This window comes from Charadrius vociferus, unplaced genomic scaffold, assembly GCF_000708025.1.
Source record: "Charadrius vociferus isolate BGI_N301 unplaced genomic scaffold, ASM70802v2 scaffold373, whole genome shotgun sequence".
Taxonomy (NCBI): Eukaryota; Metazoa; Chordata; class Aves; order Charadriiformes; family Charadriidae; genus Charadrius; species Charadrius vociferus.
Genome location: NW_009647681.1, coordinates 190,577 through 208,044, shown reverse-complemented (window position 1 = coordinate 208,044; position 17,468 = coordinate 190,577). Strand labels below are relative to the sequence as shown.

Below are 17,468 nucleotides of genomic sequence, written 5' to 3'. Positions count from 1 at the left end.
TTCCCTACTCCGGTTAAAATTGAATAGTGTATATCTTCTTGAGGGCCTGTGAAACAGAAACAAAATAGGACATTACCTTGCTGAGTTGGCAGGCTGCAATTTTTTGATTAGAGATAAAGAGGATAATTAGTATATTGCCTAGCCTGAAAGTAATCCCTATTTAGTGTAGGTGCAGGTGTGCCCAGCGTGAATGGTAAATGGCTCAGCTTGACTCATGTTGTAATAGTGCCTCCTAATTCACAAGCATTGTTTATTAAGAAATGGATACACTGGTTAACTTTACCTTGTTAATTGCAAGGTTATCATATTCTAGAATGTCTGTTGAAAGTTCAGGTTGCAACTTTTTTTCCAGTGGCGTGGCGATTTGTAGTGAGATGCGCAAAGGGAGTTGTGTGTTGCAGCATGTAACTAAACCATATTCCAGTCCTGTGTTAGGAGCACTGCAGTCTTCTGCCGTGTCATGGGACAGCAGCTAACAGGATAAGTATGCATCTGTCTGCATTGCCTGTTAAGAAATGCCTTGGAAGATGGGGTGGGGACGAATATGCCTTAAATGCTAATTCTGTGTAGAAATGTGCCCATTTAGGATTCTCAAGTATAAGGGCCTTCCTGAATTTAGGAGCCTAAAGCCAGCTTGATCCTTTCTTCACACTGGTAAGTGATTCTGTGATGAGACTGTACTCAGGAGAGATGTGTTCTAAAAGCCCACTGTGTGGTTAAGAATGTAACCCAAATCTCTCACATAGCACCAGTTGGCTACTGTGTTGTTTCTGACTGTGTAAATTTTCTCTGGCACAGTGAGCAGGAGAATGACTGATCTTTTTGATGTTTTTGGGAAACTGTGTAAGCGGGAAGAGGTCAGGTAAGCAGTCTGAAATCCCATGACACCGAACGTTTGGCTTTTTATTAGAAGAGGGGCTTTTTGATCAGACCAGGGAACTCAGAATACTTGACGGCTTTAAAGTGTGTGCCTGTGCGAGGGAAGAAGTGGACTGTTTCCACAGGAGGTGGGAGACATGGTTTCAAGTTCCCATCTTCAAATAAGGCAGAGAAGCATTATTAAACTTGGTTCTCCCACAGTAATCACAGGGCTATTTGGTAAGTGCCGCACCCTTTCCCTCCCCCTCGGTTTCTGCGCTAGTTCCAATTCACAAGGCAAGCTAGAATAACACCTACCAGCTTAGTGTCTAAACTTGATTTGAATACAAGGGTAGTGAGAAATTATGAAAGCTGCTGAAAGTCTTGGTTAACAAGCTGATTAAGGTTGGAAGATACTATTCCCAAAACATCATGGAAAATATAATGTTCAAGTAACGAGCAAATGAAATGGGAAGACTCAAAAGGAGAGTTTGAACTACTTTTATTGTCATAATCTGTAGAAACAACTAAATGTTAGGCAGCATTTAAGTCCAGCCTCCAAATGGATATGAAGTTCTTACCTCCTGTGGTCCCTCTAGAGGACTTAGTGTGAATGAACGGGAGCAGCTAGATAAAAGCTAGGTAGATGTAGAGAAATGTCCAGAGGGATTAAGCTGCCCGTGATCATGTGATAGGGAAGGTGCCTGAAGAAACAGCATGGAAAATTTGAACGCAGGAAAAAGCGGGCACAAGGGTGATAGACATTAAGGGTAGGTCAAGCCCTATAGTTCGCATATGGTGCTGTGCTTAGTGGTCTGTTAATCTCGCTTGTGGGCTCTCTTGTTGTTAACACCTGAATGAGAACGTTTCTCCATGGATTTAGTAAGTCTAGAGATAGTTTAGGTTGGTTTTTTTCAGCATACTGTTCCAGGCCATATATGAACTCTTGTCTGATCTTGCCAGAGCTCGAGGGGGCGTGTGTACATGTGCATGAAAAGACACACACGTGTGCACACGTGCACAGGGAATGTTTGTTGAGAAGTCAAAGCAGCGTGTTAAAAATGGTTTATCAAATAATCAGGGCATGCTTTTATATCCTGATTCCTGAAAGTACTGTGTTTCCATCATTAAAAAAAAAAAAAAAAAGTTGTGAGCCCCTCTTTTGATTGGGGGTAGTGCAGGGAAGGGTCTTCCCTGTTTTGAGAACTGCATGGTGCTGCATTTGTTTTCTGACCTTGGAGGTATTTTTGATTTTTGTTTTTTTACTGTTCAGTACTCTTTCTTTTTCAAGGCAAGGGCTCTTACACACTGAGAAGACGCTTTGCCAGCGCTTTATGCAGACCTGGTATTCTGGGTGCTGGGTTTCCTTTTCATTTCCTTTCAGACCCAGTGTCACTTCCAAAAGGGCGTATCTGACAGATTCTGACAGGCAGAGGAAGAATCTCCACAGTCAGGATTCTAGAAAAATGTCAGCCAGATGAAGAAGAAACCAAAAAAGTCCTCCCAGTTGTGTTCAAAACAGCTATATATGTATATCCAGTGCTGATGCTAAATGACCTATTTTTTTTTTAATTTGTGCAAGGTACACACCTAAGTCACCTCCAGTGCGTGGAGATTCTGTTGCAAATGCTGAACATAAGAACACATAGCACCAGCTAAAACAGGATGAGCTGTTTATGAAATAAAGAACTCCCCCCTGCCCCCCTTGCACCAGAAGGTGATAATACAGAGTATCCACTCAGAGTATATTACTACAATACTGTAAGATGGTTGGATTGCTGGATGCCGTGTTAGCTATTTGCTTACAAAACTGAGAGCTTGACCACAACATAGTCTTGTTACTGGCCAGTACAGTGCTGACATAGGCTGTCAGAAAATGTGAGGTTATGCACCAGCCTAGAATAAATTAAAACAACAAAAAACATAAGACCAGTTATGAATAAAACCTGCCTCCATGGAGGTGAACTTACTGGCTTAAAACAGGCATACTGAGTCCAGCAAGCAGGGCATGCTGATGAACATCTGCCAAATCTCTTGGTGGTCTGGCCATATGAAGCAGAGGTTTGACTTGCTGGAGGAAACAGATCCTGGCATAGTGCGATGGTTGGGAGCACCACCCATCAGAGCCTGACATGCTCTCAGTTGCAGGCAAACCATTTCTGATGGGCAGGAATGGTTGTTCAGGACCCAGGCCAGGCACATAACGCTGTCTTGTGTCCTGCCGTCCTGCCCCCACGCCCACTCCCCACCCCTGTTTCCTTCTTTCTCCTACCCATTTCCCCCACAACCCCCTGTGATTCCCCCTCCACCCCTTTTCTCCACTTCCCCTGGAGGACCAGTAGTTTAAGACATGCTGATTTTACAGCTAAAGGCTCTACTGTTCTACATGGCTTGCTCATAACATGCCAGCTAGACTGCATGTTTTACAGGCCCCACGATGCATCATTGCTTTGTTCCCCTCAGGAGCCTACATGTGACAAGGAAGACGGCATTAACCAGCCCACTGCTGTTAGTGGCTGAGATGGTGTTAGCAGCTCTGCAGCAAAGATGCTCAGGCTGCAGCTGCGGGAAATGGCAGCATTACTCCAAGCATGCAGTGACGTCAACTGCATTCAGAAAACAGGCCACAGAGAGCTAAATTTTCAAAGCCAAGCTAAGCTTTGTTAGTTAATCTAGCTTAAGCATGGGATGGCTTGACTTCCATTTCTTCAGTCTGTTAAACAGCTGCATACCATTGCCAATTTTTTTTTGGCTGCTGACATTCATTACAGCATACTGAACACTGGGAGGCTACACTGACCGAGTGCCTAGGAGACACACAAAGCCCATGGGGAAAAAGGGGAAAAGCCAGGTAGGGGTCTTGGGTGTGTAGGTCTGCATCGGTTTTGACAGACTTCTCAGAATTTATCAGGTGGGAAGGAGAAAGAATTACCGTATAATTAAATATGAGACTTTGAGCAGGGAAAGGTTACGTGGTTCTAACTTAGCACATAATTTCAGACCCCCCTCTCAAAACAGAGATTCCATTTTCCCCCAACCTTTGGCTCATGGGAGGCCAGTAAGCTTTATCATACTGTATAAAACTAATAATTGTTAATACACAGTGTGGTTACAGCAACATCTTAGAGTTTTACATTCATGTTTTCAAAGTACTGCTAGATTCCTTTCTGCACTGAAAATATGGCCCGCTGACACTCAGACAAATGAAATGACACATTTCTATTAGTGAAGAAATCATTGACATTGCTATTTTAGCACACCAGAAGGCTGTTCTAATACAAGAAATTTATTCCCCAATATTAAAAACAGGACATGAAGGGTTAACGAACATACAAGAGGCAGATCGTGATGGCAGCTTATATAGGTTGCCTCCACCCAAAAATGCAGCATTTTCAGTCTTTAAAACACAGCATGAGAAATTCAGTTGCATCCTTTTTATTTCAAATGCAGGATAATTCCCTGAGTAAGCAGCTTTTTACTTAAATAGAACTTTTCCAGAACTTAAAATAAACCTGTGGAACAAGTTCACACAGCTGACGGTGAGCTGGAGATGACATGTTCTTTGGCCCAGGGAAGCAGAGGCCTGGCAGGAGCTCTTTAACTATTCATTTCCAAAGCTTCACACTGCACTGTCACCAGCCGCCTCCAGTACAGCAGTCTCCCCAACATCTACAGCTCCTCTCCGACTGATCTCTGGGTTTTGAATTACTCTTTGACTACTCTGCCACGAAAGGGATTTTTCATATTTGGTCTTAAAAAGTAATCCATGACCTGAAGAAGCAAGGATGGGGTGGGGATGAGGGGGGAGAAAAAAAAAAAAAAAAAAAAAAAGAAAAAAACATGAAATGAGATGACTGCACTGGTAAACAGAACATCTCATTCCTTATAAAGAATGGGTCCTCATATTCTGGAAATTATGCATCCTTAGGCTTTGGAAGCAGAAGAGATTCTCTACGTAGAACAAAGAGCAGGCTTTAAAAATTGTACTGTAAAATTTTAGATAGCGATGTATGTAGACTTTAACACACCCCCCATAAACCAAAGATTGAAGTAATTAATATACATGGGAGACAAGACATTTGCTCAATAACTTGTAAGCACAGCTGCACTTACCTGGACAGTCTGCTGTTTCTTTGAAGGCTCTTTTCTTACAGCATCCTCTGCACATGTTAAACACACATTTATTGCCCTGGGTTGGGATGGGGGGGTGTAAAGAAACTTGCATTAGTGAGAAAAAAATTATTATTGTTTACTATAATAAGCAGCAACAACAATACAGCTGTGCACATTCAGACCTTTGGAAAAAAACATGAACTCGTGCATTAGGCAGTCTCACCTCAGTCTAATGAAGCTGACAGAGCTGTTGTATGGGGGGGGGGAAGGCGGCAGCTATCAACTGTTTGCACTTTGAGAACAACAAACAAAACAAAACAAACAAAAAAAAAATCCACATTCAATTTCTGCAACATCAGTAAAGTGTTGGGCAGCCTGAGTTACGCAACACAAGCAGGCAAGTGCCATAAGCACTTTGGAACAAGCATTATGACATCTGTTGCAGGTGAGCTTGCTGTAGTTCTGTGCAGAAGTACTATGTGAAACACAGCACCTGACACGCTTGCTACCATCTGCAGCTTTGCCCAAAATAAATGTTACCACAGCAATTACGTCCCTACTTGCACCTTAAAATATACCCGAATATATATTAAAATATAACGTACAACCCTTAGGGGACAGCAGCAGTTCAAGTCTTGGATAGTTGACAACTTGGCTATACTGGACAGGGTGTCTGTGGCGCTTTGGCTCACACATCCGTAGTGATCATTTAGGGAAGTGGGATTTTGTTGTTTGGTGTGTCTCCCTCCACCCCAATTAAAAATGCCTTCCTGTTTAGGAAGCTTTGGTTTAACTTTTTGTTTGTGGTTGTTTTTTTTTTGTTCTCCCCCATTCCATGTCATAGCTTAGAAACATAGGATCTAAAAAAAAAAAAACCCACAACAACCCCCCCCCCCCAAAAAAAAACAGGCCCAGTCACAAGATTTCAAGGGCTGTCTGCAACACTACAACGCTGTAAGAGCAGAACAAAAATGAGAGTAAGCCCAGCTTCAGACAATCACAGTTGACGCATCAAGCTGTGTCACCTGGATTAGCCGTGAAACAGGATGGCTTTGAAAGCAGGCCAGATAAATGCTTCATGTTTTCCCAATAATTAACACAGCAACAAAAAACATTTTCTTCTGTAGCTGCAGCTCCAAACTGAGCCCCAGCTGGCTGCTATTTCTAGGGTGCTATAAAGCGTTACTGAAGAACACCACCACATACGTGTGTCCCTGTCTCCCCACCCCTACAGCTGTAATGCTACTTTTTCTGCTAGAACACAAAATTATTCCTTGCATCTTACATCCTGCTTGTATGTCTGTGTGCACAGGTATATTAGCAGCAATAAATACACTCTGCTCACTCAGCTCAGCAACATCACCCTGTCAAGGAAACCACTATGATATTCCCCAAGGGAAAATAAAAACCCAATTAATTCTTTTCAACTATCAAATATTTGAAGGTTTTTAGATAAAGTTTAAAAGATATATTCTATACACAACCTGAAAAACAGCTGGCTTGTTTAAGACTGCTAATGGTGAAAGTTGATGTTAATCTCCTAGCAAAAACAGAGCTGCTCATCCTTGTTCTGATTAAGGGCATAGATCCAAAACCAACAAAAACCAGAGCTGCAGATTGCTGCCTGACACTCACCACAGACTATACTGCGATGATGTATTTGTGTTAGTACACTAATAACCACACCAGTTATTCAAATTCTCAATCCTTGCAGAAAAACACCACCCACCACTAAGCCTAGTAAAAGGGGCTTTGTTTTTTGACAGTAGAATATACATGTCTAATTATTGGAAGTTTGGAGATTAGTCTCCAAGAGCTCTTGGGAAGTTCATCTAACTCACTCAACTGTCTTAGCAATAAATATCCTCAGCAGCCATAAGACTGCACTTTTTTTGGAAAGGAAGGCAAATGACCTCAAAGAACCTACATTTGTTAGTGATTTTGTGCAGCACCTTCACCTCAGAGATTGGTTACAGTTAATAGTTACAAGGCTTTTGCCTAAGTATGGATAGTTTTGGTTTTCTTTTTTTCTTTACATCAGCAAGACTTGGTATGCTTGCATTACTGGACACTGGCATGGACCTACCTCAGGATTTACAATCATAGAATAGAATCTTAGAATAGTTTTGGCTGGAAGGGACCTTTAAAGCTAACCTAGTCCAACACCCACTGTGATGAGCAGGAACACCTTCCACTAGACCAGGCTGCTCAGAGCCCCGTCCAGCCTGGCCTTGAATGTTTCCAGGGACAGGGCATCCACCACCCGTCTAGGTAACCTGGGCCAGTGTCTCACCACCCTCAGTGTGAAAAAATTTCTTTCTATCTAGACTAAATCTACCCTCTTTTAGTTTAAAACTGTTACCCCTTGTCCTATCACAACAGGCACTGCTAAAAAGTCTGTCCCCGCCTTTCTTATAAGCCCCCTTCAAGTACTGAAAGATCACAATAAGATCTCCCTGGAGCCTTTTCTTCTCCAGGCTGAACATCCCCAACTCTCCCAGCCTGTCCTCCCAGCAGAGGGGCTCCAGCCCTCGCAGCATCTCAGTAGCCTCCTCTGGCCCTGCTCCAATGTCTCTCCTGTGCTGAGGCCCCCAAGCTGGAGGCAGCACTGCAGGGGGGTCTCCCCAGAGCAGAGCGCAGCAGAGGGGAACAATCTCCCCCTCGCCCTGTTGGCCATGCTGATGGGGATGCAGCCAGGCCAGGGCCTTGCTGGGCTGCCAGCGCACGTTGCCGTCTCATGGCCAGCTTTTCGCCCACCAGTACCCCCAAGTCCTTCTTCTCAATCCCTCCATCCCCAGCGTGTGCTGATAACAGGGGCTGCCCCAACCCAGGTGCAGGAGCCCGGACTTGGCCTTGTTGAACCTCATGAGGTTCACATGGGCCCACTTCTCCAGCCTGTCCAGGTCCCATCTGGATGGCATGTCAACTGCCCCACTCAGCTTAGTGTTGCCCACAAACTTGCTGAGGGCGCCCTCGATCCCACTATGTCACTGATGAAGACGTTAAACAGTACTGGTCCCAGTACGGACCCCTGAGAGACACCACTTGTCACTAATCTCCATCTGGACATTGAGCCATTGACAACTACACGGTCATTTAATTTCCATTTAATGGAAATGCTTTAATGGACACCGGTACTGACTTACCTTAGGGTTTCCACATTGATCACATTTTGCATATTTAGCTGGAAAAGAGAGAGACCTGATTTCAGCAATGCTAAGTTTAAAAAAATCAGGATCAGATAAAGTCTGGCACTTTTCTAGCTGGAGAGAAACTATTTTTGGAATAAAAATAAAGTACCTCAAAGAACAGTGCAAAGGTAAAGATACTTTGACTTTTTAAGCTAAATCCAAACACAGAAAATTTTAATCAAGTCAGGCGTAAGAGAGGAGGACATCTGCTTGAAATGCACATGAAATTCCAATTTCAAATACTAGTGACAGCTACAATTTAGTTTGTAAAGCACTCTGATCTTAAAAAGAGTCTTACAGTGGATCAGTGACCTACTACTTTGATCCTTGTTTTCTTTACTAATTAACATAATTTCAGTCACACTGCCTACTACCAAAATTTCCCAATAATCCCCCTTCTTTTTAAACAAGTTTCTACATCTTCATAAACAACACAAATAAACAGTAGCAATTTATGTCAAATGTGTTATCAGCAACTTTCCATGCATTTATGCCAATAAATGGAACTTACGTTTTAAAGATGGATCAAAGCTTTTATTTGGATTTCTTAACTTCTTTTTTTGCTTATTCTTTGACAGAAGCTCAGAATTTCCATCTTCCTCCTCTTCCAGAGCACGTTTTCCTCGCACACCTTTTTCAGTCCCACTGGCTCCATTCTCCTTGCATCTCTCCTTTGGCCTGAAACAGTGAATATCATCGTAAGTCGGCTGAAGGGAAGAAGTAGATGTTCCCTGGCCACTATACCAGTTTACAGAAACCTGGCTAAACTGTAAGCCTTTCTGTCACGGCTAAATTACAAGGAAGTGTCATTGCCCTTAGAAGTGGAATAGAAAAACCTAACCAATAGTTACCATTGGCTGTTAATAACAGACACACTGCCAGAAATATTGGTTGGAAAGTCAATGAAAGTTGGCCAGTTAAATTAGTTACGCACCTGTTAACCTGTTATTCGCAGGTTTTACTTAAGTATTTTCTTAATTTACTTAAGTATTAATCCTGACATGCTCGTTCTCTTCTTCAGCCCAATTTTCACAACAGAAAGGGAATAAGCTGTCTGAAAACCTTGTCCATACAACGCAATCATCCTTTGTAGAATATAGTCTAGTCCCCATCTTTGCTACCCTGGCAGTTACCAGCAACATTTGTGTTATGTATAACAACAAAGTACTGTCAGGTAGCATATCTGTTGCATATCAGGTTCTCTTTCTAAGCTGCAGTGGAATTCTTGGGGTTTACTTTCCAGAGAGAAAGAAATCTGAGGAGGATCTAAAGGAGAAGATGCATACAATGAGCAACGTCCCCAAGAACAAATCAATAACTGGGAAAAAAACAAGCCAGAATAAAAATAAACCAAAGGTTTCACTTACTTTCAAATGAATGTACGCTCCTAGAACAGAACTGGATGGCTGTGTACTGATAGTATGGGTGTGAAAGGCTTATGGGTATCTGTCCATGTTAGAATTGTAACTCACCCTGGCCTGATGTATGGCTGACAGATCCAGTGGAAAAAAGGCAACCCTTCTTTTGGCTTTTCTCCTTCTTTCTGATTAGCTATTTCTTCCTGCAGCATAGAGTTACAGTCAGTTTTTCTAGAGTTCTCAGGAAATACTCTAAATAATACTTCAAACTCCAGGAAACCACAAATTGGAATTTAAACTAACAGTTACTGACAGTTAAATACAGGCAAAATATCTCTACTAAGACAGATGAATTGAAGCACATTTGTAACTCCTAAATCAACTTTATCCCATGTAAAGCTGTTCAGGCTTAACGGGCTGCTACTGTAGTAAACTACCAATATTGAAGTTGGTAAGCCACAAAGTTCCAGTGAAGTAACCAACAGACATCAACTGCATGACATACATGCTAAGTTCCCACCAAGTGCGGACAGTGTTGTTCTGGAAGATTAGGGCCCAGCTTGGTACCTGGCATCGTAGTTTCAGCTCCCTGTTGACATCTACAATGCCCTCTAGAGTCTTCACTTTTGCTAATTCTTCACGCAGCTGCTGGTAGACTTGAAGCCTGAGGCAAATCCCAAACATCAAGTCATATTTATTCATTATTGCTAGACTGAGGATATCAACTAAAAATGTCTTTATAAAAGCTTTTAATAGATTTTTCTTGCTGCACTTGCCTTTGGTAGAAGCTTATCTTCTTTCTTGTAAGTCCAGAGAAAAGCACACATATCTGATCCTCTTTTCCAAATAAATATTTGACACACAACCAAGGTACTTTGAGATAAGCTAACATGAACATACAGTGCATCAGCTGCTTCTCAGTAATTGCCCATGCTCTTACTCCACAATAAATGCAAGACAGCTTGCCTCACAATGAACAAGGAGTTAGTTAACTCATGTCTGCCACAAAGTGCATGTGTGCATATGGGCAATTACCACATGGTAGCTGATGTGCTGTGAGCTCACGCCCTAGCTCATCTTGCGGTAACTTGTTCATTCCCCATGCCCTGTTTCCCAGATACGCAGTGAAGGGTAAATGCCTCAGCCCACATTCTCTCCAGCCAGGTCCAGGAAAGAAAACCTTGCAGCATACTAATTCTGGCCAAACACATCCTCGTCCAGAAAAGCCAGGCGCTTACTAAGCAGGATGAGCCCTGAAAACATTAATAGTTCTCTGGAGATACTCACGTGTGATGCCAGAGCTTGAAGAGATGAGCCCTAACATAAGACAACGGACAAGGGTACTTCTGCACTATCTCCAGATACTCCTCAGCCATCTCCCACACCAATGGGTTTCGGCCCTCAAACAAAGCTGGGTTATGAAGATTACCTTCTAGGGAATGAAAAGAAATACTCAAACTTTCATTTCAGGATTGAAACAGAAAACAAAATCTAGGCTCTGGAGCTTGATCAGCTCTGTTGTGATTCTACCAGCCAGTCACAGACACATCAGTCATGTACTCACAAAGAGGAACACTGGGTCCGTAGAACTCCAGCCTGACCTCAGGATACTATATTTCACTATACAATTCTTAATTGAGCCAAACAGCTCATATCTAATTAAAGTACATTTTCCAGAAAGGCATCCAGTCGTGATACAAAGACATCAAAAAAATTAATAAATAGATAAATCACTCTTTTGTTGCTCTGCATTTACATACTTAGACAATGGGTGTCTTACTTATGTCTTTATTCACTTTTGTCTGGCTTAAGCTTACAGATACTGCTTCTCACTATGCTTTTCTCTACTAGCATAGAGAAAATGCTTTTGTTGACCATTATTTTCTAAAAATAAGATTTTACAACTTCCCAGAAAATATGTTTGATTGCTTTAACTGTGCAAGTGATTGGAAGCTTTTTCTGATGTTTATCCTAGCTCTTCCTGTAGGAAGTTATGCCAACCCAGCATGAACCATCTGCAGGAATATTAACCAGTGGACACACCTACTGCATCAAGATCCATTCAAAAACCGTTTCATTGATTAACAGATGTCATGAAAATATTCTGGGACAACAGGAGTCCCATATGCCTTTGTAAAGTAATTAGATTTGAGCTGTCCACTCAATGGTACTACAAGTTCAACATAGTAATTCTTACAAATCTTAAGTGATTCCTGGTCCTAGTAAGAGATGGCCAGTATAAGAGGAGAGAGAATGGCCACTCAGCTTTCAATCAAAGCTGTTCAGCAAGTCAGTCTGACATAGGCTTTTAATAAATATATATGGGGCTGCTAAGAGAGTAAGAAACGGTTCGAATTCTCATCTATTATGAGTAAAAGTTAATTTTCGTTACCTGCACTCATGACACCATGCACTCCTGTCTTACGGATACATTCTTCCACATCACTGAGACACTGGATGTTTCCATTTGCAAATACAGGAATGCTTACAGCTTTTCTATACCGGTGAATAAAACAGATACATAAAATTTGAGAATTAGTCAACCCAGAAATTCTACTCCTGTCACACAAATTTGTTTGTTCTCCAATGTCACTGTGCACTCAGCATGTTAGCAGAATCCACTAAGATTGGTACTGCTCACTAACCTGACAGCTTGAATGTGCTCCCAAGATGCCACGCCAGCAAGCGGTCCTTTCTGTTCTTTAGTACGGCCGTGCACAGTCAGTAGCTAGAATACAAAGTTACATTTACTTTTCATGTGTAGGAGCCACTGGAACAAATCCACTGAGAAAAATTTCCTTTTACCCCATACACTTCATGGATGCCACTGAATTCCCACTGCTATTTCAACAGTGCAGAGACTTTGGTATCACAGAAAGACATCAACAGCTCACCTACCATGGCATGGTCTTTGACTTCTTTCAGCTTGCTATTCCATGGCATGACAAGATTGTATCTTGGGAGAACCTTGAGATTTCCTATTGTATTGGCTCTCATTAGTGATTCACTATGGAATTTGTGATATGTTGATTTGGCTTGCTCCTCAGCAGAAGGCTGGAATACTATCAGTACTGGCTCTAACTACAGACCACCTCTTCCAATTTAACTGGAGTTAAATCCTAGAAGACTGCCTGTTTCTTCACTAGTGGTGGCCGTCTTTGATACTGCTTTTTCTATAGCCCTGTGGATTTCATGCATTTGCACTGCTTCCTGCAGCACTCTGTTAAACTGAGATGCTCAGCCACAGTGAAGGATGCTGCACTGTGCAGTGATTACAAGAGAGACTCTGAAGTTATGGTCTTCCGTATCATGCTACTGACCTTCTGCCTATGACTCCAAATACACACAATCTCTCTGCATCCCATTTTCTCTGTCTGTAGAACAATGTCGCCTATTCATCTCCACAGTACACCAAGATCTGGTCATCAGATGCTTTACACAGAGACATGTGTCCAATGCATGGTACAGGGAGCAGCTGCCTCCTTACCTGGCAGCCAGCTTTCTCCAGCATCTGTGCATACTTCACTGTCTTGTCAATTTCTGGGAAAACGCGGATTTTGCATGTGATGGGAACAGAGAGCTTCTCGTTAGCCAGTAAAACTGGGAAAGATTGAAAAGACAGGTAAGTGAGCTGCACAATGCTATGAAAAGTACCTACTCTCCTCAAGATCTGATACTGGGTGTGGTATGGAAAAACCCTGAAAAGTTAATGCTACACAGGTCTCACAGCTTAAACAAGCAGCAACATCTTCTGCAATCTTTATTGCACATATTAATTAAGTAATAGTAAAACACGAAGCACAAAATCTGCATTCTAACAAGGCAGCACAAAATAGTCAGCATTTAATAGCCCTAGTGTTTCCACTGCATCAAACCTTCACTTTCAGTGACCACCCCCCTCAAATCTTAATCACTGCTACAGGTTTACTATCATCACAGGCTATTGTACTCCTCCTGTTCTGCCAACAGCATTAATACTCACTTGTCCACCTTTCCTACAAGAGACGCTTTGCTTATTCTCAAATTATCACCCAAATAATCATGACAAGTAGTGTCTTGTCCATGGTAAGCAGAGGCTTATCAACCGAGGCAGGCTGCGGACCCAATTAAGTAGTAAACGTAGGTTACAGAGTCAGGGTGAAATCTAGAAGAACATGTTAAACTCCCATAGTCTTTATACAGTGCATGGAATCAGAACTACTAAAAGAGAGCTACTGAAGACTGCCAACAGGAAAACACTGAGCTATGGCATGCCTGAAATCGTCTTCTCTTCCAGAGCCTGGACGTATAATGTAAGAAGTCACCTGCTTTCTTCTAATCCAAATCCTAGAAGCTCTAATGATAGGTACTTCGTATCACCCTTTCAAAAGAGCAAGCAAGGTATATAGAGGTGAAAGCAGAAAACAGTACTCCATCATTTTAAAGAAGGCTGGGGGAGAAGGAGAAGAGGAAGCTTTGCACACCTTTTATACAACAGCCTAGTAAGACAACTGTCTTACTAGACAGCCTGGGTTCTGACCCAACTAGACGGCCTGGGTTCTCCTCTCACCTTGAGGCTGTTCTGATTTGCATCTTTCACTCCTAAGAAAAGTGCCCTAACAACCACATTACATGCTGGGTAGGGAAGCACTGTCTGTCTTTCCAGGTTCTCAGCAGTGTCTGTGCCAAACATCATTCAAGATTCTCTGGACCACAAGAAATGCAAACAGAAGTAAGGCTCTTTAACTTCACGGTTCAGACACGTGCTTTGAAGTGGGGTGAAAGCACATTCTCAGCTCTACACAATGACCAAAACCTTGCTTTTTAAATCAGTTTTGAATGCATTTCTTAAAAAATATGATACAGTTCACAACTGCTACTGATAGTCTGAAAACATCCTACAAAAGTTTGGAGAAGAGAGGCATAACTTGCTATAGTGTGGATAGAAAGAGTATGCTGAGTTGATCAGAAAAGGGTAACTGGCTGCAAGCAGAAACACAACACCTGGCGCCCAATAGCTTCAAAGTGAAAAAGTAAGACACTGGGAGTTCTGCTGTTTCTAGAGTTAGAGAGCCACTAAGCCATCATCAGATTGGGACTTAATTGACTCAGTTTCACATAACACCTTCACTGATTCAGGTACTGAAGTCTTTTAGCAGATTTAGCATGAGTTTGTAGTGGGATACCACCAAGTATCTTGAGGGTGCCACTAGACTACATTAAGAAAGGAAAAAAAAACCCAAACACAACCCTCCCCGAAGAAACATGCTGTATCTCCTTTCCACAAAAATCCCTAAACCTCCTCTCAATAAGTTCTTCCCATTCCCTCTCAAAGTGAAGCCTCTCTAAAGACTTACTCATTCTCTGAAGAAGATCCCACTCCTCTTGCAGAAATGCTCCATAATGACCTACAATAAAACAGCGTATGACAGACTTGTACAGACGAGTAAGATTCTGAAGCACACAGCTTTCATAAACGTTCACATTCAAAGATCCAGACACTCATACGCCTCACTGTCAGAAACACAGTTGCTCTGTTCTGCCCAAGCCGGAAGAGTTGGATCATTCTGTTCCCCATGCCACCCTAGATTTACAGGATCAACCATGAATTCCCCACACCCTACTTTCACCGCTACTCCCATGGGCTGGTGTGTTGACACTGGCAGCAAAACGTCCAATTTTTTTATACCAGGTGCTTAAAAATTCCCTTCAGGATAAAACCTGATCAGATGGAAAGATGTATTTGCCCTGTACACAACAGATCGTTTCCCATTAGTCTTAGAAAGACATTTTAGAAGAGGAATAGGCAGTTACTGAACAAATCTTTCCTCAACATCTTAACTGATCCAAAATTTCAAACATTGCTATCTTTGCAATATCTTTTAAGGGATTCAGCAGATGTTATCCTCTTATATGCCAATTTGAATAGACTCTGTGCAAGTATCAAGGAAATAGGAGACACTAAGTGCCTGCATGATATAATTTTAAATGCAGTTTTACAAAAATAGGCTGTTTGAGCAACTGAAATCAGAAAGAAAATTAAGCTCTTGCTAAAAATACTTTTTCTGAAAGATATTCTAGACACAAGAGCTGTCACTCAAGAGAAGTTGGAATTAATTAGTAGCATATCTGATTTTTGCTTTAGGTAGTACAAAACATTGCCTGTTAAAGCAGGTGTAACTAAGTCTGACTTCAGCAGTACTGCAGCCACTCCCCCGCTCAAAGGCTTAATTTGGTCCTCTCAATGTTTTACTGCCAACATTCACATTTGAAACATGCCGTTTCTCTGTTTATCCAGGGTTCAGATTTGCACGTACCTCTCTTTGCAATCATTTGGGGGCAACCCAAATTTAAGTCTATAGCATCACAATAATCTTGAGCCAACAGTGCTGCTTGGACAAACACTTCAGGGTCATTGGCACAGAACTGAGAAAGACAAATAAAAGTGGAATAATGAGGCAGCAGCTTTCTTCAAGTACTGACAACACATTATGGCATAAGTTATGAAGCAACTACTTGCTACAGAAAACAGGCATAATATGCACAGTTAATGATAGATAGAGAGCACCATTTCTCAAAAAAAAAGAGAACCCAATAAACTGTGACACCTACCAGCTAAAGATCCTCAACCTTCAAATGACAAAATGAGAAAGATGAGCATTCAAGAGGCAAAGAAATATCTGTAGAATATTTTAAATGTAGTACCCAAGAATAAGAGGGAACAACTGTTCAAATCCCCTGCAGAACGACCAGCTGTAGCATTTTAATACATAAAGGTAGTGCAAAAGGAGAGAGTTACCTGTCATGTCTCTGGGTCTTGAGACAAATCAAACTTGGTAGATACCAATAAGCACCACTGCCTCCAAAAAGAATTCACAGTAGTGTGGAGTATGAAATATGACACATTGGGCTGTTGTTTTTCTGTGGCAGAAGAAACTACCTCCCATGGAAAAAGGAGAATAAACAAAGCTGTACACAGACAGACCAAAGGTTCACCTCATCCTGCTCTGATAATGCTCAACAATGGATGCCTAGAGAAGAGCAGAGGCTGGAAAGCATCTTCAAGGACTTTGGAAGCAGAATTTCCTGCACCTAATGACCCTCAATAGAGTTTTCCTTTATTTGCTTTTTAAACCCGTGTAATCTCTCAGCATCCAGTACATCCCATGGTAATGAATTTTGCAGTTTATAACTACCACTACCCTTACTTAATATTCGTTTCCCATTCGTCATCTTCAAGCCAGTCATGCTTTCAGAGACTTCTCTCATCTCTCCCCTAAGCCAGGGGAAACACTTCTCTTCCAGGGTGAAGAGTCCTCATCCATTTAACTGCTGCACACATGGAAATCACACCATTCCTCTGCTCATACCGACTGTCTTTCCCTGCATTGTCCTCCAGCTCCACAGGCCCCTCTCCCACTCTGGGATGGAGTGGAGGGATGTACCCGAGCCTCACACAGTTCTCAAGAAGCAGAAGGCAAGCTTAAAGGTGTGTCCTATCTTGCATTCTTTTTCTAGAGCTAAGCACTGAGCATACTGTTTCAGAGAACTACTCAAAAAACCGCAATCCTCCCTGACTGCTATCAGACCTGGAATGACCTGTGACTCCAGACGACCAGCGGCACTCCATCTCTATAGGTGAGGTGTGGAGGACTGAAACCCCACAGAAGTCTAGTGCTCCAGGCCCCTGCGGTTAAGACACCAAATCCTCTTTGCTAGACAAGGGGTAAACAGAAAAACACCCTTATTTTCATGAGCTAAGTACTGTTAGCGGTATTTAGGTGAAGAAAATGGGACTTCTGTCGTTCTAGATAAGCCCTTTAAAATCTGGGTGAATGTCTTGCTTGAACTCACGCACGTTAGGGAATGGTCTGGATTTCTGAAGGCCGCGGGTGGCTGACGAGTTTCCTGCGGCGGCGCTACCCCGGGACAAGGCGAGCCCCGGGCAGGCTCCCCGGCCGGCCCCGCC

The 17,468-nt window shown here is 42.3% G+C and overlaps 1 protein-coding gene across 1 annotated transcript; it reads right to left on the bottom strand.

The window, feature by feature from the left end:
- Positions 1–4,067: 4,067 nt before the first annotated feature.
- Positions 4,068–16,867, bottom strand: DUS1L (dihydrouridine synthase 1-like (S. cerevisiae)). Its single transcript, XM_009881280.1, has 13 exons — positions 16,853–16,867; positions 15,817–15,925; positions 14,857–14,907; positions 13,008–13,120; positions 12,166–12,248; positions 11,913–12,016; positions 10,808–10,952; positions 10,088–10,184; positions 9,635–9,723; positions 8,674–8,840; positions 8,118–8,155; positions 4,972–5,047; positions 4,068–4,629 (listed from the first exon to the last, which is right to left on the bottom strand). Exons 1-13 carry the CDS (start codon positions 16,865–16,867, stop codon positions 4,478–4,480), a joined length of 1,239 nt encoding a protein of 412 aa, XP_009879582.1. The 3' UTR covers positions 4,068–4,477.
- Between the last annotated feature and the right edge of the window lie 601 nt (positions 16,868–17,468).

Bases quoted from the DNA above. Each gene is read 5' to 3' on its own strand.
- DUS1L (XM_009881280.1), bottom strand. The intron at 10,185-10,807 runs GTGAGTATCTCC...GATTTGCCTCAG, and splicing joins TTCAAGCTCTGGCATCACAC to GCTTCAAGTCTACCAGCAGC. The intron at 4,630-4,971 runs GTAAGTGCAGCT...TTGCTTCTTCAG, and splicing joins AGAAACAGCAGACTGTCCAG to GTCATGGATTACTTTTTAAG.